A 20,281-nucleotide genomic window follows, 5' to 3' on the forward strand; every position below is an offset into this window, starting at 1 on the left:
CGGAGAAAAAGCCATATCTGAGACTGGCTAATAAAAGGAAAAGATTAATATGGGCAAAAGAACACAGACATTGGACAGAGGAAGATTGGAAACAAGTGTTATGGACAGACGAACCCAAGTTTGAGGTGTTTGAATCACACAGAAGAACATTTGTGAGACTCAGAACAACGGAAAAGATGCTGGAAGAGTGCACGCCATCTGTCAAGCATGGTGGAGGTAATGTAATGGTCTGGGGTTGCTTTGGTGCTGGTAAGGTAGGAGATTTGTACAAGGTAAAAGGGATTTTGAATAAGGAAGGCTATCATTCCATTTTGCAACGCCATGCCATACCCTGCGGACAGAGCTAGATTGGAGCCAATTTCATCCTACAACAGGATAATGACCCAAAGCACACCTCCAGATGAGCAAGAACTATTTAGGGAAGAAGCAGGCAGCTGGTATTCTATCTGTAATGGAGTGGCCAGCGCAGTCACCAGATCTCAGCCCCATTGAGCTGTTGTGGGAGCAGCTTGACCGTATGGTGCAAAAAGTGCCCATCAAGCCAAACCTACTTGTGGGAGGGGCTTCTTGAAGCATGGGTCGGAAATTTCTCCAGATTACCTCCGCAAATTAACTGCTAGAATGCCAAAGATCTGCAATGCTGGAATTGCTGCAAAGGGAGCATTCTGTGACAAAAGCAAAGTTTGAAGGAGAAAATTATTTAAAATAAAAATCTTTTTTTCGAACCTTGTCAATGACAAGAAGAGGGGACGGGAAGAAAAACATTAGACTGGAACAAAGAAGACCCAGGAAAACATACTCAGAAGGGAGGTAAGAACATTTCTAAAACAATCCACAGCGAAGAGATTGGAACAAAACAAAATCCTCTAAACTGCATGCTCGCATACGCCAGAAGCCTGACAAACAAGATGGAAGAACTAGAAGCAGAAATATCTACAGGTAACTTTGACATAGTGGGAATAACCGAGACATGGTTAGATGAAAGCTATGACTGGGCAGTTAACTTACAGGGTTACAGTCTGTTTAGAAAGGATCGTAAAAATCGGAGAGGAGGAGGGGTTTGTCTCTATGTAAAGTCTTGTCTAAAGTCCACTTTAAGGGAGGATATTAGCGAAGGGAATGAGGATGTCGAGTCCATATGGGTCGAAATTCATGGAGGGAAAAATGGTAACAAAATTCTCATTGGGGTCTGTTACAAACCCCCAAATATAACAGAAACCATGGAAAGTCTACTTCTAAAGCAGATAGATGAAGCTGCAACCCATAATGAGGTCCTGGTTATGGGGGACTTTAACTACCCGGATATTAACTGGGAAACAGAAACCTGTGAAACCCATAAAGGCAACAGGTTTCTGCTAATAACCAAGAAAAATTATCTTTCACAATTGGTGCAGAATCCAACCAGAGGAGCAGCACTTTTAGACCTAATACTATCTAATAGACCTGACAGAATAACAAATCTGCAGGTGGTCGGGCATCTAGGAAATAGCGACCACAATATTGTACAGTTTCACCTGTCTTTCACTAGGTGGACTTGTCAGGGAGTCACAAAAACACTGAACTTTAGGAAGGCAAAGTTTGACCAGCTTAGAGATGCCCTTAATCTGGTAGACTGGGACAATATCCTCAGAAATAAGAATACAGATAATAAATGGGAAATGTTTAAGAACATCCTAAATAGGCAGTGTAAGCGGTTTATACCTTGTGGGAATAAAAGGACTAGAAATAGGAAAAACCCAATGTGGCTAAACAAAGAAGTAAGACAGGCAATTAACAGTAAAAAGAAAGCATTTGCACTACTAAAGCAGGATGGCACCATTGAAGCTCTAAAAAACTATAGGGAGAAAAATACTTTATCTAAAAAACTAATTAAAGCTGCCAAAAAGGAAACAGAGAAGCACATTGCTAAGGAGAGTAAAACTAATCCCAAACTGTTCTTCAACTATATCAATAGTAAAAGAATAAAAACTGAAAATGTAGGCCCCTTAAAAAATAGTGAGGAAAGAATGGTTGTAGATGACGAGGAAAAAGCTAACATATTAAACACCTTCTTCTCCACGGTATTCACGGTGGAAAATGAAATGCTAGGTGAAATCCCAAGAAACAATGAAAACCCTATATTAAGGGTCACCAATCTAACCCAAGAAGAGGTGCGAAACCGGCTAAATAAGATTAAAATAGATAAATCTCCGGGTCCGGATGGCATACACCCACGAGTACTAAGAGAACTAAGTAATGTAATAGATAAACCATTATTTCTTATTTTTAGTGACTCTATAGTGACAGGGTCTGTTCCGCAGGACTGGCGCATAGCAAATGTGGTGCCAATATTCAAAAAGGGCTCTAAAAGTGAACCTGGAAATTATAGGCCAGTAAGTCTAACCTCTATTGTTGGTAAAATATTTGAAGGGTTTCTGAGGGATGTTATTCTGGATTATCTCAATGAGAATAACTGTTTAACTCCATATCAGCATGGGTTTATGAGAAATCGCTCCTGTCAAACCAATCTAATCAGTTTTTATGAAGAGGTAAGCTATAGGCTGGACCACGGTGAGTCATTGGACGTGGTATATCTCGATTTTTCCAAAGCGTTTGATACCGTGCCGCACAAGAGGTTGGTACACAAAATGAGAATGCTTGGTCTGGGGGAAAATGTGTGTAAATGGGTTAGTAACTGGCTTAGTGATAGAAAGCAGAGGGTGGTTATAAATGGTATAGTCTCTAACTGGGTCGCTGTGACCAGTGGGGTACCGCAGGGGTCAGTATTGGGACCTGTTCTCTTCAACATATTCATTAATGATCTGGTAGAGGGTTTACACAGTAAAATATCGATATTTGCAGATGATACAAAACTATGTAAAGCAGTTAATACAAGAGAAGATAGTATTCTGCTACAGATGGATCTCGATAAGTTGGAAACTTGGGCTGAAAGGTGGCAGATGAGGTTTAACAATGATAAATGTAAGGTTATACACATGGGAAGAAGGAATCAATATCACCATTACACACTGAACGGGAAACCACTGGGTAAATCTGACAGGGAGAAGGACTTGGGGATCCTAGTTAATGATAAACTTACCTGGAGCAGCCAGTGCCAGGCAGCAGCTGCCAAGGCAAACAGGATTATGGGGTGCATTAAAAGAGGTCTGGATACACATGATGAGAGCATTATACTGCCTCTGTACAAATCCCTAGTTAGACCGCACATGGAGTACTGTGCCCAGTTTTGGGCACCGGTGCTCAGGAAGGATATAATGGAACTAGAGAGAGTACAAAGGAGGGCAACAAAATTAATAAAGGGGATGGGAGATCTACAATACCCAGATAGATTAGCGAAATTAGGATTATTTAGTCTAGAAAAAAGACGACTGAGGGGCGATCTAATAACCATGTATAAGTATATAAGGGGACAATACAAATATCTCGCTGAGGATCTGTTTATACCAAGGAAGGTGACGGGCACAAGGGGGCATTCTTTGCGTCTGGAGGAGAGAAGGTTTTTCCACCAACATAGAAGAGGATTCTTTACTGTTAGGGCAGTGAGAATCTGGAATTGCTTGCCTGAGGAGGTGGTGATGGCGAACTCAGTCGAGGGGTTCAAGAGAGGCCTGGATGTCTTCCTGGAGCAGAACAATATTGTATCATACAATTATTAGGTTCTGTAGAAGGACGTAGATCTGGGGATTTATTATGATGGAATATAGGCTGAACTGGATGGACAAATGTCTTTTTTCGGCCTTACTAACTATGTTACTATGTAATGTCTGGACTAGATTTTCAATTCATTTGGCAACTTATTTGATTAATAATAAAAGTGTGAGTTTTCATGGAAAACACAAAATTGGGTGACCCTAAACTTTAGAACGGTAGCGTAGATATACAGGGTGGGCCATATATAAAGTTGGATTCAAAATGGCTGACTACAAAATGGCCGCCATGGTCACCACCCATCTTGAAGTTTTCCCCCTCCCGTATACTAATGTGCCACAAACAGGAAGTTGATATCACCAACCATTCCCACTTTTTTTAGGTGTATCCATATAAATGGCCCACCCAGGTTTATCCCCACATATGGCACACCCTGTAGATATATATTGTTTTGATCATTTTTTTATTGCATTTTTGGGGGGCAGGATCTGTCACAAAAAAAAGTCAATTTTGTATCCAAAATGATAACAATAAAAACAGAACAGAAACCAAGCTCTCATACGGCCCAATGAACGGAAATAAAAAGTCAGTAAATTTTTGAAGACCCTAAAAAATCAATATAAAAAAAAGGTTGGTGTCACAGTAACCCCACTGACTGGGATAACCATGTTGACGGGTCATTATCACTGCACAATTAGCGTCGTAAAAACTAAACGCAAAAAAAAAAAACAATAGTGGAATTACGTTTTTTCCCACAATTAACTCGCTTGAAATGAATTTTTTTTCCCGCTTTTCAGGACATGAATGGCGCCATTAGAAACAAATACTCTTTTGGCTCTAATGTTTTGTGATGACCTTCCAGAAACAGACCGTGGACTAAACCCTTCTAATTTCTGAAGAACGGCACCCATGATCTACTCAGGACCTACCCGAGGTCACTTGATACCCAACTGTAGGTCCCAGATAGAAGAGACACTTGGTAAGATTGGCTCCTGTCCCCTCACACATGATCTATGCACAAATCAGCAGAGAGGACCTCAGAAAAAGACTGATAAGAGTTACAAACTGCAACTATCAGACTGCTAAGAGCTCACTGACTAATTCTCAGTTAACTTATTCTGCAGCCAGCAATAGACAGTGCAACACAGAGTCTATAGAAGGCAAAAGGTGCAACATTTTTTAGTGGATCACAATTGCAAAAATGATTTTAAGCCCCAAATACAAGGATTTAAATAATATAAAAATGAAAACAAAAATTAGGTATATTTTTTAGTTGATGTAATATCCAGCCCCTGCAAAAAAAAAAAAAGATAATGAATTAGGAGCATCTTTCAGCTAACGTGCACCACCACAAGAAATGCACTGGAGAACATTTCTATCATAAGCCACTATTGACAAAAAGGGCCTGCACTAAACTGGTGTACAAATGGCAAAAGTCACACAAATTTTACAGGAATTTTATAGGAACTATTTAAAACCAGAGGTCTGTCCAAACCTGTTTGATGGATCTGGCCCTTAGGCTGAAGTCACACAAGCCTTTAAAAATGTTGTCCGATGTTGATCCAGAAAAATTGGCCAAGTGTCTTGCAAAAGGCATGTGTGTACAATGCAATTTTTCTCACCTAGCATCCGAATAACATTCATATGCAATCCGATTGCAATGTGATTATAACATGAGCTTTTGCACAAAAGCAATTCTCTGTCATTTATAGATAGTTTTCTATAAATATTCTTCAATACATATACACGCTGCTCAAAAAAATAAAGGGAACACTAATATCCCACATCCTAGATATCACTGAATAAATAATCCAGTTGCAAATCTGTATTCATTACGTAGTGGAATGTGTTGAAAACAATAAAACATAAAAATGATCAATGTAAATCAAACCTAATATCCCACGGAGGTCTGGAGTTGGAATGATGCTCAAAATCAAAGTGGAAATTCAAATTACAGGCTGATTCAACTTCAGTGGAAATGACTCAAGACAAGGAAATGATGCTCAATAGTGTGTGTGGCCTCCACGTGCCTGTATGACCTCACTACAACGCCTGGGCATGCTCCTGATGAGGCAGTGGATGGTCTCCTGAGGGATCTCTTCCCAGACCTGGACTAAAGCATCCATAAGATGACCCAATTCTGGCGCTTAGCTTCACTTTTGTCCTGGTGCGTTGGCAAGTGAGGTAATAGTATTGTGGTTGATGTCAGCTTTGTATTGGCAGCTGACATCAAGCCCAGGAGTTAGTAATGGAGAGACGTCTATAAGACTCCCCCATTACTAACCCCATAGTCATATCACCCTAATTAAAGTCATTTAATTGAAATAAAGACACCAACACCTTTTTTTTAATTAAGAATAAAAAAGCTAAGTTATACTCAACTTTACGCCTAATCCACTGAAGCCCATGTCCTCTGTAAAGGAGTTTAAAAAACCCCAACATATTCCTCACCTCTCCGACGAGAATATAATCCATTTGTTTCTTGATGGGTCCAGCTCTGCTACATCTAGCTGGCGCAACTCAGTGCCTCGCAGTGACATGAGAAAGTTGAGCTGAGTTCATACCCAATGAACTCCATTCACCTGACTGACATCAGCGCGAGTGTGAGAACTTTCCATCGGCACTCGCGCTGACATCAGTGAGGTGAACGGAGTTCACTGGGTATGAACTCAGCTCAATCTTCTCACGTCACCATGAGGCACTGAGCTGAATTAGTATCTTCATGCTTAACGCTCTCATTATGCCAGCGTTTAGCAGTGCTAGACTCAAGTCAAGGGACAAACGGATTATCTTCACGTCTGACATGTGAGGATTATTGTTGTTTATTAATTTTAATCTTTTACAGGGGACATAGGCTTCAGTGGATTAGGCGTCAAGGTGATGATATATATATTTTTTTGTTTAATTTAAAATAAAGGTGTCAGTGTCTTTATTTCAATTAAACGACTTTATTCTGGGTGTTTTTTTAAACTTACAATATGACTATAGGGTTAGTAATGGAGGCGTCCATGCAGCTAGTGCGATCTAGTGACATCGCGTCTGCTGCGCTGAGACTCAAATGTGCAGGCTGCAATGGTGGAAGTGAGAGTCTACATGAGCGAGGAAATGCACGTCGTGAAGTCCAGCTCTAGTGGCCAGTATCAGAAGAATCTCTGATTTGCCAGTCTAGGCTGTTAAAAATAGATAATAACAATATAAACTGCAGGGGAATAGCTTTTTTTTCAGTTGTTTTGCTAAAACTAAAATAATTATATGCAGTAAAGTAACTATCAGGGGGCAGTGTGTTAGCGCTATGAACCCCTTCAAGCACCAAGGTGTACATGTATGGCACAGTGTCGTGTGTGTGTACGGAGAGGAATCAATAGCTGAGACTGCTCAATACAGTGATGTCGGCTATTATATGCTCAGCACTTGCATCAGATCCGGCTGCTGTATAACCATCTAGATGCCACTGGCAGTCACTGACAGCGACCTTTACATTTTTTGGTTCCTGTTGGTAATACGATTGCCAGCAGCCTATTGGTTACCATGGAAGCAAGAGGCCTACTGAAGGCGCTCATCACTGCCATCTTGGTCCTCCCATGAAGCACAGCCTGAATGTCAATTTCTATACAGTATACACTTCAGTATTAAAGTATTGAGTACTAGCGATGGAATGATCTGGGATGACTAACACATTAAGTAAAGATTATTAAATGTTTAAAAAAATGGGTGTATATATCTGTGTGTATAGACACATATACGTGTATACACACAGATATATACACCCATTTTTTTATGAGTATATATATATATATATATATACATATATATATATATATATATATATATATATATATATATATATATACACACACTCATACATTATAAACTTGAAGTCACCCCACGTTTTCTAATTAAAAAATAGAGAGATTAAAGTAATAAACACGCTTGGTATAGTCATCACGTGTGTAAAAATTCATAGTATGAAAATATAAATTAATACGGACGGTAAACCGGAGAAAAAAATGCATTAAAAGTGATCAAAACAATGTCACTAAAATCGGCTTGGTGCACAAAAAAAAGTGTCACTCACAGCAGCTCCATTTAGAAAAATAAGATGCAAAAATGATGGGTCTTACAAATCTTCTGATTGTTATTACAAAGCTTTCAAATGTCTTTACATACCAAAAAAGAAAAGTTGGAATAAATAGAAATTATATATATATATATAGTGACAACAGCAATACTAAAACACACCTAAGTATATGTGTAGACACTCACATACACACACATATGTAAAAAAAAATATAAACAAAAAAAAATATATATATAGAACAGCAATACTAAAGCACACTCATTTATATGTATATATAGACACTCATGCACATACATGACGCGTGTGTTTTATTATTATTATTTTTTTTAAATAACTTTATTATTCTCAGACAGAAGAGTGGCTAGGCTGAGGCGAACACTTCCGGCGCGTAGACATGACGTCATGCGTGTCAAAGCGTCTGTTCTCTTTGGCTTACCGACATGACGTCGTCTTATGTGTTTACCGTCCTGCTCCTAGCCGGGGTGTGAAGTGGTTTATTGCAGCCGAGGAGCAGAACGCTGCACGTTATTACAGGGGGCGGGATATACAAGCAGCAGGGTGACATGTTAGGACGGAGGATGGATCCTGCATGTGCAGCGGTCTGCGGAAGGATTTAAGTTATGACAGGTATATACAATGGTCCTGTTCTGTGCTGCAGGTGTCCCGGAGTGTTCTTTTTAAACAAAGTTTATTGACAGGTCTGAACTACCTGTGTAACCATGGTAACCCAGTCTGTGTTAGATCAATGTCACAAGGTTTTTTTTTTTTTCTGCTTCAAAGAGATGTAACTTTATTGTTGCTTGGACAATTTGCTTGGTTCCATGGGTATGCTATTTGCTATTTTTTGGTGCACCCTAAATATCCTAAGATAGGAACATCCCTCTATCTGCTTCCTGCTGCCGCCATTTATCGTTTTGTCTTCCATGAGCCGTAACTTTTTTTTCCCCATTTTCTGTCCACCTTCCCATATGAGGGTATGTTGTAGGGCGAGGTGTAGTTTTGAATCGCGCCATTTATTTTAACATTCAGTGTGATGGAAAATGGGAAAAAATACCGGGTGACATTAAAAAAAAAAAAAAATTCACTATATATATATTTTAGTGGATCTAAAAATAATTCAGAATTTTTTAAGGGAGAAAAAAGTGTTTTTGTCTCCATTTTTCTCTGAAATCTGCACCTGTTTAATTTCTCTGTTAGTGAAGCGGTGTGAGAACTTTTTATAAGCGGTGAGGTGTGGTAATTCATTTTACTATTTGGGGGTTGATACAAGGTTTTGATTGATATATATATATTTTTTTTATTACATTTTTTGGTGGAGACCTGTTGACCACAAAAAAGGCAATGTTTCCGTTTTGATTTATTTTTCTTTACCGTACAGGTGAGATAGTTTTATATTTTCATAGATGGGATTTTTATGCCTTCTGTGCTTATTGTTTAGGTTTTTAAATTGGGGAAAAAGGGGGGATTCAAACTTTTTTTTTTTTTTAAACACTTGTTAAATATATTTATAAAAATAAAAAAAATCGGGGGAAAAAAAAGCACATATAGAACTTTCACATCCGTAAAATATTGTATTATTTAGCCCCACGTGGAAATTCACAATACAAATACTAGGATATAATTTTTTTCTTTTCATTTGCCAACTACATTATATTGTAAATTAATTATTGCTATTAGGAAAGAAAAAAAATAGCCTAAATTAACAATGTGAGCAGCCATTGCGTCTGTCTGATCCCACAGAAGCAGAATATAGCTGAAATTGGTGTCAAATTTAAAGGGGTTGTTTATATCCTAAAAAAAAAAAAGATCTATAAATCTGTTCAGAATTATTTTTTAAAATTAATAATATGCTTTTTTATATATTTAAATGTCCTTTTGGGAGATCTCGGCAGTGTCCAGAGGGTCTACAGCTCCATATCTTGCCCGGTGTTGGAAACATAAGCATGCGCGTGAAGGGGCTGGCTGAATTTAATATCTCAGGGTGGTCTTCTCTGTCAGAGTTGATGTATATATAAAAAAAAAAAAAAAAAAAAAAGAAGGGCGTTTGGCTTAGATGTGGATACACCAGACTGCTGATCAAATCTTCAATTTGGGAAAACCGATGTATATAAATGTAAACTGTGTAAAAGAAATGTTATGGTCATTTTTTTGGGAAGATAATCCTTAATGCTGGTTGTGATAGAAAGATGGCGGGACACACGGCGTGACTTAGCTTGTTGTGTATGGGGCTGGGTAGAACCTGGACGCTTGCATAGTAGCTTACAAATATAAGAAAGATTTGGAACCTGCAATGTCTTGCAACTTTTTAGCGGACATAGAGTGTCCATGCAGACCCCTGTCCATCACCAAAGATGCCTACAGTGGGTATGAGAGCGTCGGCGTGGTCTGGACGGCATCTGGGGTAGAGATGATTCTTACCGGTCAGAACTGTTTTTGGAGATACAAAGGGAGACTTACACATTAGGCATGTGGTTTTCTTATATATCAACTTTTTGTAGGCGTAAATGAAAAAAAATATGTATACACAGACATTTTTCTGATAAATTTAACCTTGAAAATTACAGCGCAGGATTAAATATACTGTAGGAGGAGTGTTAACAACCGGAGTGTCTGACAGCTGTGGACCCAATGGAGAAACCGGAGCCGTTTCTCACCATTTCTGTCATCACTCTCAATGAGCGCCATGTAGTGTACAGAAGCCCCGATACCGCCATCACTTCTGTAGGACCTGTCAATCACATGGTCGCCGGGTGTCTCTCCCGCCTATGCAGAGCCTGGTCTGCCAGTGACTTGTGTCACTTAAGTGGCTGTTTTTCCTCTGGAACTGGGATCCTGGTTACAGTAGGAGAAAAATAAAAAATATGTTCCACAGGGAGGTTTTATAATTAGCGATGAGCGAATATACTCGTTACTCCAGATTTCCCGAGCACGCTCGTGGGTCCTCCGAGTATTTTTTAGTGCTCGGAGATTTAGTTTTCATTGCCACAGCTGAATGATTTGCATCTGTTAGCCAGCATAAGTACATGTGGGGATTCCCTAGCAACCAGGCAACCCCCACATGTACTTATGCTGGCTAACAGATGTAAATCATTCAGCTGCGGCAATAAAAACTAAATCTCCGAGCACTAAAAAATACTCGGAGGACACACGAGCGTGCTCAGGAAATCTGGAGTAACGAGTATATTCGCTAATCACTATTTATAATCTTTCCCGGAACAACTTATGTAACCTCCTCTCCCCCGCTCCATCCCCATAAAAAAAAATGGAGAAAAAAAGTGGCCAGTCATTTTGGGTTTAACACATGATTTTTTGTTTCAGATGACAGATATGCCCTCCGGCTCCTCAGATCGTACCGAAAACAAGGAGAAGATCATCCTACGACTATTTCCGCTGCTGAAAATTAAGCGCTGGCTCACACAGATTAGTACGGACTTCGGAGATAGTTTTGTAAAGAAAATTTTGGACAAGGAGAAGGCGGACATTTTCGGTATTAGCTCTCAGTTCTTCTCACCAGATTCATACAGACAAGCAAAAGGAAATTCCAAAAGACTGCTCCCCTACGCCCACACCATGTACCGCTCAGGTCAGGACGGTGAAAGCTAGCACTGCTACATATGTGGTCAAGAAGGAGGTCACTGCTTGTACCGACACCACGATGGACCCGACCCATCCGTTCCTAAGAGTACAGCATGCACGTGTAGGTACAACATTTACCGGAAGGGGAGGGTGAGGATGTGCGGCTACAATGGAAGCCATGACACTCAAGCTTTAAAGTAAAGTTTAACTTTTACAAAACTTTGATAAAACGATATAGTATAAGTTCCCTAATCGTCTTTCATTTTGTTCTCCCAGGTACAGGGATCATCCTGGGCACCAGTGTTCTCAGCAGGAAGACGGCCTGTTCTCACAGTGACCTCCATGGATGATAACAGGATTTACATTACTGATAGGATTTTAAGCCTCACCCTGGAGATTATGTTCCTTCTGACAGGAGAGGTGAGCGATACAAGGAAGAAAGTAATTGCATCTTACCGTCTTATATCCGGATTTTAATACAAGTCCCTGAGGACAATTTGCGATAAAAGCTTTGGCCGGGGAGCAATAGTGCATGAACCATCATAGGGAGGCTATTCTGATGGACAGATTTGTATAGGCGAGGGGTAAAATGCTCAGCTTTAGGGTTGGTTATCCCACAACCAAGGAATAAAGGATTAGCCGCTGCTGCAGACCTTGTGGTATATAGCAAGTAGTGGGAGGATAGGTGTAGTAGTTGGCGCTGCTGATGTAATTCAAGAAATCTACAAGGTCTTGTACAGGATTGACCACAGTTTATTCTCCACATGTTTCAAAGTTGGACCAACTTCTTCTTAGGCTATGTGCACACGTTGCGGAAAGGTGTGCGGATTTTGCTGCACTGATTTTGGTAAATCCGCAGGAAATCCGCACTGCGGAATTACCGCGGATTTACCCCGTTTTTTTGGTGCGGATTCCTATTATGGAGCAGGTGTAAACCGCTGCGGAATCCGCACAAAGAATTGACATGCTGCAGAAAATACAACACAGCGCTTCCTCGCGTTTTTTTCTGCCGCATGTGCACTGCGGATTTTGTTTTCCATAGGTTTACATGGTACTGTAAACTCAGGGAAAACTTCTGCGGATCCGCAGCAAAATTTGCAACGTGTGCACATAGCCTCACATTCTGATTCTCCTGATGAAGTTGGTCCTACTTCTTCTTACATTGTGTTTCTCCTCATGAAGAAGTTGGTCCAACTTGTTATATTGTGGTTCTCCTTAAAGGGAACCTGTCACCTCCAAAATGGAAGTTGAGCTAAGCCCACCGGCATCAGGGGCTTATCTACAGCATTCTGGAATGCATTCTGTAATGCTGTAGATAAGCCCCCGATGTATCCTAAAAGATGAGAAAAAGAGGTTAGATTATACTCACCTGGGGGCGGTCCCGTTGCGGTGGGCGTCACGGTACGAGGCCTCCTATCTTCTTACCATGATGTCCTCTTCTTGTCTTCACGCTGCGGCTCCGGCGCAGGCGTACTTTGTCTGTCCTGTTGAGGGCAGAGCAAAATACTGCAGTGCGCAGGCGCCGGGAAAGGTCAGAGAGGCCCAGCGCCTGTGCACTGCAATACTTTGCTCTGCCCTCAACAGGACAGATAAAGTACGCCTGCGCCGGAGCCACAGCGTAAAGTCAAGAAGAGAACGTCATCGTAAGAAGATGGGAGGCCCCGGACCGCAGCGGGACCACCCCTGGGTGAGTATAATCTAACCTCTTTTTCTCATCTTTTAGGTTACATCGGGGGCATAGCTACAGCATTACAGAATGCTGTAGATAAGCCCCTGATGCCGGTGGGCTTACCTCACCATCGATTTTGGGGGTGACAGGTTCCCTTTAATGAAGAAGTTGATCCAACTTCTTCTTACATTGTGGGTCTCCTGATGAAGTTCGTCCATCTCCTGATGAAGTTCGTCCATCTTATATTTTGGTACTCCTGATGAAGAAGTTGATCCATCTTTGAAATGCCTCGAACCTTATCTGGTAGCGGCATGTCCGAAGGTTTGGGGGACTTCTTAGTTTACGGTCAATGTTATGGTCAATGCATGATAAAAATTTTCATTTACAGGATTACACGATAGTGAAGAAGACGTATGTAGATCATATCATGTCAAGTATCAGCCCAGGAAGAAGGAGCGAGGCCAAGGAACCGGTCCTGGTGCCAACTGCTGAGTATGTGAGCCATGAAAAAAGCGAGGAGATTCTGCAGCTCAGTAACCAGATCATCCAGCTGCTAACCGGAGAGGTGAGCACCGCAGTGAACGCCGCTTGCTGCATCTTAAAAATAAGATGCAACCCTCGCCTCCTCGTCTACATCCGTCCCACCTGCTGCCGATGTATTATGAGATCCGTGCACCCACCGGCTGCGGAATTAACCCCATTGTGATGATTTTTCTGACGTGAATGTTTCTGCAGTTTGTCACCCCCTTACAGATACTTACGAAGTTACCTTTCTTATAGGGTACTGTATCCTCCCCTGTCTGTCTCAGCCTTACTGATAGCGGTCACTGATCACAGCAGTACGTATGTAATCTGTATCCTCGTATATTGCAGATTCCTGTTCGGTGTCAGGACGTCGCCGTCTACTTCACTATAGAAGAATGGGATTACATAGATAAAAACAAGAATCTGTACGAGAACATCGTCCTGGAGGAGCAGCGGCTCCCGTCACAGGGTGAGGAGACGATGCCTCTATGTAACAGAGGTTTAACGGTGCCTGTCATTGATATGGATCCATCTGGAGTTCAGAGGTTTGTCCCAGACATATAATTTACAGGAAAATCCTAGTGGTATCTGATCTTTATTGTAACTCATCCCTGTCCTGAGGAGAAGTTATCAATATCAGATCAGTGAGGTCCCCCAACGTTAAATGGGTAACCGGTCCCACGTCCACCGGAAATATCCAGTGTAAAGAGCTGGACCAGCACAAGTCTGCACTCTGTGTATTGACCGTTCTTCGGTGCCACAGCTCAGCTCCTGTTCACTTCAATTGACCTCTCACTTGGGTTTCTCCTTTTATTCATAAATAGAGACTGTCAGATGGAGCTCGTGAAAACAAGCACTTTTGCTGCTTCTAAAAATTTGCAGTTCTTGAGATATTAAGAATTTTCTTTTGTTTACCACTCGTTGCCTAGGAGACCGACCATCACCGCTGCTGTCTAGTTTGTAAGCACTGCGCTGAAACTGTCCGGGATTAGGAGAGAACAGATTCCAAACAGTGCTTACAAGCTCAACATAAAACAGCTTGTAAGCACTACACATGTTCTGTTGACTAACAGCAGTGGTCAGTCTCCAAGGCGACTAGCTGTAAACAAGTGTTAATATCTGAAGAACAGGTGACAATTTTAATAAGAAGCAAATGTGCTTATATTTAGAGGCTCTGTCCGACACCATCCATCTATGAAGATAAGATTTTATTCCTAAATCTGAGCATTAATTCCTAGTTTAAAAATATGCAATTTTTTTTTTATAAGAAATACTGTGTGTTGTATTATATGGTGGACATATTTAAAGTTTGTACCCGTAAAATAAATGTATTTATTTGGAACTTAACTCCTCAACAGATGAAACATTATTATCGACTCCCAAACATAATATAGAGGATAACTTCCTAGAAAAGCCCTTATATGACCTGACTAACATAACTATAAAGTCTACGACTGCTGGTACTGGTGTCTCATCTGTCCTCAGTCAAAAGGAGCCAATGCCTGCGGACACCATGGACCCGGAGGAACTTATTGGGACGGCACAGGAGCCATCATCCTGCTCAGAGTGTGGTATGTTTTACTATTTGATCAAGACTTGTTGCAGATTAGCATTCACACCTAGCACTAGTTTTTGCTTAAACTTTTTTGAACCCAAATCTATTCTGGGAGTACGGTCATTCACCAGAACAGAACTAAGGAAATTACTTAAAAGCTCTGTAAATGTTGCTGCTGTGACCCCCAACAATCAGATATAAACTTTATGCCCTGCTGCTGTGACTTCTAGTAATCGGATGTAAAGTGTAAATCCCGCTGCTGTGACTTTTAGTAATCGGATGTAAAGTGTAAATCCCGCTGCTGTGACCTTTGGTAATTGGATGCAACATGTAAATCCCGCTGCTGTGACCTTTGGTAATTGGATGCAACATGTAAATCCCGCTGCTGTGACCTCTAGTAATCGGATGTAAAGTGTAAATCCCACTACTTTGACCTCTGGTAATCTGATGTAAAGTGTAAGGGTACCGTCACACAGTGGCACTTTGATCGCTAGGACGGCACGATCCGTGACGTTCCAGCGATATCGTTACGATCTCGCTGTGTCTGACACGCTACTGTGATCAGGGACCCCGCTGAGAATCGTACGTCGTAGCAGATCGTTTGAAACTTTATTTCGTCGCTGGATCTCCCGCTGACATCTCTGGATCGGCATGTGTGACGCCGATTCAGCGATGTCTTCACTGGTAACCAGGGTAAACATTGGGTTACTAAGCGCAGGGCCGCGCTTAGTAACCCGATGTTTACCCTGGTTACCAGCGTAAACGTAAAAAAACAAACACTACATACTTACCTTCCGTGTCTGTCCCCGGCGCTCTGCTTCTCTGCACTGGCTGTGAGCGCCGGCCAGCCGTAAAGCACAGTGGTGACGTTACCGCTCTGCTTTACGGCTGACCGGCGCTGACAGTGCAGAGGAAAGCACAGCGCCGGATAATAATCGGATGTAAAGTGTAAATCCCGCTGCTGTGACCTCGAGTAATTGGATGTTATCTGTTAAATCTACTGCTGTGGCCCCAAACGATTGAATCTAATCTGCATAGCAATATGCCAAATAAATATCTTATTCCCTGCAGCTGCAACATGCGAGAAATTAAGCTTTAAACTGTTTCCAATCTATGGGATGTCCGTGTAATCAGTCAGGTTGGGATCCTCAGGGGGGCGAGAAACTCTTTGCGGTCTATTCTTACTGAAATATAAGGTTCCTTCATGTAGGACCTCTCCTTTCCCCAATAATCAGCATCACTGTGACGTTACCGCTGCTGGGGATAGCAAAGGAAAGGCGGGTTTGGCGTGGAATGAGCAACGCTGATTTTAGTAATATTTTTTTTTTTTTTTACAGAAGATGTATAGAAAAAAAAAATCAATCTGGACACTCCTTTAACCCAGAATTCCCGAATAGGGTTTCCGGAAATGCATTTTCGAAAGCAGATGGCTTCCAAAAAATAAAGAAAAAAAGAAATTTAGTATAAAACTTAATATGTCTTATTTTTGACAGGGGAACAACCAGCTTTGATTCTCAAGCATGAACTAGAAGATGACCTTATAGATGAGCCTTCGACTTACTTCAGTACGACGACTATGAACTCTACGGACGACGGTGAGTACATCTCATCGGACCTTACTAAACAAGAACCACCATACGCAGGCAGCACGGACCGCGTGGATTACGTTGGCACAGCACAGGAGCCATCGTCTTGTTCAGAGCACGGTAAAGGTTTTGGCAAGTTTCAATCAAGGCGCGTTCACACCAGGGAAAACCTTTCCCCCGTGCTGAATGCGGGAATTGTTTTTGGTAAACTCACAAAAGAGGAGCAGTGTTTGAAAGCTTGCGGGAAGTATTTCTAAATTAAAGGAGTTTTCCAGGACTTAGATAATGATGGCCTATCCTCAGGACCAGTCATCCATATGAAGACCGTGGTGGTCTGACACCCAGTACGGCCATGATCCACTGTTTGTAGCTCAGGTAGCGACTGGATGCAAGCCGTGAACGGAACCAGAGCAGCACCGTACATTGTTTAGTGTCCGTTCTCAGGTGTTGTAGCTCAGTGAATAGAAGGTAAATTGCCGTACCCGTGACCGGCCTCCAAAAAGTGAACGGAGCCATGCTGTCCGTCTGATCTCCCTCCACCTGATATGGATGACCTGTGCATATCGTCATCCTACGGATTTTCTTAAGCTGGTATCTCAATTGATTCTTGATCTCTGCCCCACTGCGGCCATATTTGTGGCTACACCATCGTGGCCACATCTCTGACGCTTCGTTCCGTGCTGTTCCAATTTTGGTCCTATGAAATGGCGCCTACTTGATGCATGACATAGCAAGCGAATACACTACACCTACTCCTCAGTATTATAATTGCAACACCAAGAAGGAAACGTCTTGGTATGATAGAAATCACATGATTGAGTCACGATATTGATCTACAAGTGGTGAAAAAAAAAGAAAACTAAATTTTCAAAATATTGATTTATTCACGCACAGAAATCCTCGCTCTTAGGAGCCTTGGCTGCTATCAGTGAGATTATTAATGGTTATTTGAGTAATGTTTTGTCGTTGATAGCACTTGGGCAGATCATCAAGATCCACTGCTGGCAGCTCCTGTGTAATCACCGACCAATGACGTCCTAGATGTGCTCGATGGTAGAGAAGACCAGAGACACTGCAGCCATAAGAACACGTTTAGGCCACGCAGAATGCTCACAGTTGCATGAGAAACATGCGGTCTGGGGGTGTTATGCTGAAAAATGGCTCCTGGGACATCCACGCAACTGGTTTAATCCTGTGATTTCCTTAATTCTAGAACTCTGCCTTTTTGGAAATGCAATTTCAATGTTTAGGGGTGTACAACATCATTCCAGGAAATCTCTCATGTTAAAAACAAGATCTAGAACAGGCTTTTTTTATTTTTTATTAACAGGTGCACAAGAAATTTTGACTCCGAAGCATGAAATAGAGGATGGCCTGATGGAAGAGTCAGCAAATGACTTAAATACCGTATCTCTGAGCGGTGGAGCCTTTATCTTCTCTGATTTTAGTGTACAGGACCCGATGCCTACAGGCCTCCTAGTCCGGGATGATTGCCTTGGCACGGCCCAGGAGCTGCTGTCTTGCTCGGAGTGCGGTAAAAGTTTTAGGTTTAGATCAAGACTGATTACGCACGAGCGCATACACACAGGAGAAAAACCATTCTCCTGCCCGGAGTGCGGAAAGCGCTTTATAAGGAGATCGCAACTCGTTCAACACACAAAAATTCACACAGGCGAGGAGCAGTGTACGTTTTGCGGGAAGTGTTTTACACAAAAATCTAAACTTATCCAGCACGAGAGAACCCACACGGGAGAGCGTCCGTTTTCTTGTGACCGCTGCGGTCTTTGTTTTGCACAGGAAGCGACGTTGACGAGACACGAGCGCATTCACACTGGGGAGAAACCGTTCTCTTGTTCCGAGTGCGGGAAATGCTTCATGCTGAAATCTTATCTGCGCTGTCACCAGAGGACTCACACCGGGGAGAAGCCGTTCTCTTGTCCTTACTGCGACAAAGGCTTTGCACAGAAATCACATCTCTCCGAACATATTAAAATTCACACAGGCGCAAAACTTTTTTCTTGTTCGGAGTGCGATAAAAAGTTCGCCCAGAAATCCGGACTTGTTCTGCACCAGCGACTGCACACAGGAGAAAAACCTTTTTCCTGCTCGGAGTGCGGTAAAAGTTATATAAAGAAAGCGCAACTCGTCGAACACACGAGGATCCACACGGGAGAGGAACAGTGTTTGGTCTGCGGGAAATGTTTTACACATAAATCTAAATTAATCGCTCATCAGAGAACTCACACGGGGGAGAGGCCGTTTACGTGTCACGACTGCGGGAAAAGTTTTGCACTCAAAGCATCTTTGGCACGACACCAGCGGCTCCACACGGGGGAGAAGATTCTGTGTTGTGCCGAGTGTGGGAAAGGTTTTGTGCAAAAATCAGATCTGTGCCGTCATCAGCGGACGCATGCGGAGCAACAACCTCTCTGATATATCTGAAAAGTTAGCAGAGAGTAGGTATCATAGAAGAGACAGTACTGACTACTAGAGTTCCCACACCAATGGTTTCTGTAAGGACCTGAGTGACGATGTCCGGTTTAGCAGGCTCCTGACCATTACACCTAATCGGTGGTCTCAGCAGTCAGATGATGAGTGGTCGGGAGACAGAGACTACTGGAGGAGGCAGTTTATGCTGTGTATACACAAAGATGATTTTACATAAATCCGTTGGTTCCTTGAGACGTGATATATTACTAAGGTCAGATTCACACACCCACGTGCGCAGTCTGAGTACGGACCTGCTTCATGTGTCTGACAAGATGCCGACAGCCTTATAAATGCGTAAGAAGCTGCCGAGATCGGGTTGGAAGACTTGCGGGTGGACTACACTGTGTGAATGCAGCCCGACACCAAAAGTTTTCATGTGCAGCAGGTTCTGCCTATTTATTGAATCCATATCAAAGTGAATAATAAAATGTCACTAAGTACTTACCCAAGTGTTTTGTTTTTGTCCTACAACTCAGACTATATGAGTAGTAATTTGGGGGCAGTACCTAAAGCCAGGTATTAATGGGAAATATTTTATCATGCAAACTGACCCTGAACACGTTGCACGGCGTGTAGTTTCATCGCTTTGTTGTTGGGGATGAACTTACTTTTACGCTCCGTTGCCCCCATACACATTAGACTAATGTCGGTGGGTTCAGCCGATAAATATGCATGGGGGACACAAGCCAACTGGTGGTGTGAGGAGATGTTGATTGGACATGTCCAATTTTGGACGTCCGATCACTTTGTTCCCGTGGGTAGAGATGAGCTCTTGGGTAAACGAGCGCTCATGTGATGAGGGGAGATGGCTGGCGGCTGAAGCATCAGTTCGCTGACAGCCATCTAATTTGTATGGCCGGCTTTACTATACCATTTTTACATCTCCACCGCAGAAATTATTTCTTGTTCTTGGTATTAGCTGCTCTCGGTGATCAGTTATTGATTATTGCTGCCTGGACTAATCACAAAGCACATTTAGCTCTCCCCCTAGTGGTGGCTGTAGGCATAAACAATTTTGGGATTCTGAGCTGTAGAGTCATCTCAAAGCTTGGTGCACCCTCAGAGTGGCCAAACATTTAACCCCGGCGTTCATAGGAAATTGTGATTTCTGTTACAGGTCCTTCTCAAAAAATTAGCATATAGTGTTAAATTTC

At 42.0% G+C, this 20,281-nt stretch overlaps 1 protein-coding gene across 1 annotated transcript; it reads left to right on the forward strand.

Annotated features, from left to right (window-relative positions):
• Nucleotides 1–8,145: 8,145 nt before the first annotated feature.
• On the forward strand, nucleotides 8,146–19,833 carry LOC138641769 (zinc finger protein ZFP2-like). Its single transcript, XM_069729410.1, has 8 exons — nucleotides 8,146–8,353; nucleotides 11,045–11,423; nucleotides 11,579–11,722; nucleotides 13,360–13,536; nucleotides 13,845–13,965; nucleotides 14,855–15,067; nucleotides 16,545–16,646; nucleotides 17,968–19,833. Exons 2-8 carry the CDS (start codon nucleotides 11,382–11,384, stop codon nucleotides 19,068–19,070), a joined length of 1,902 nt encoding a protein of 633 aa, XP_069585511.1. The 5' UTR covers nucleotides 8,146–8,353; nucleotides 11,045–11,381; the 3' UTR covers nucleotides 19,071–19,833.
• Nucleotides 19,834–20,281: the final 448 nt, after the last annotated feature.

Source organism: Ranitomeya imitator, chromosome 6 (assembly GCF_032444005.1).
Source record: "Ranitomeya imitator isolate aRanImi1 chromosome 6, aRanImi1.pri, whole genome shotgun sequence".
Lineage (NCBI taxonomy): Eukaryota > Metazoa > Chordata > Amphibia > Anura > Dendrobatidae > Ranitomeya > Ranitomeya imitator.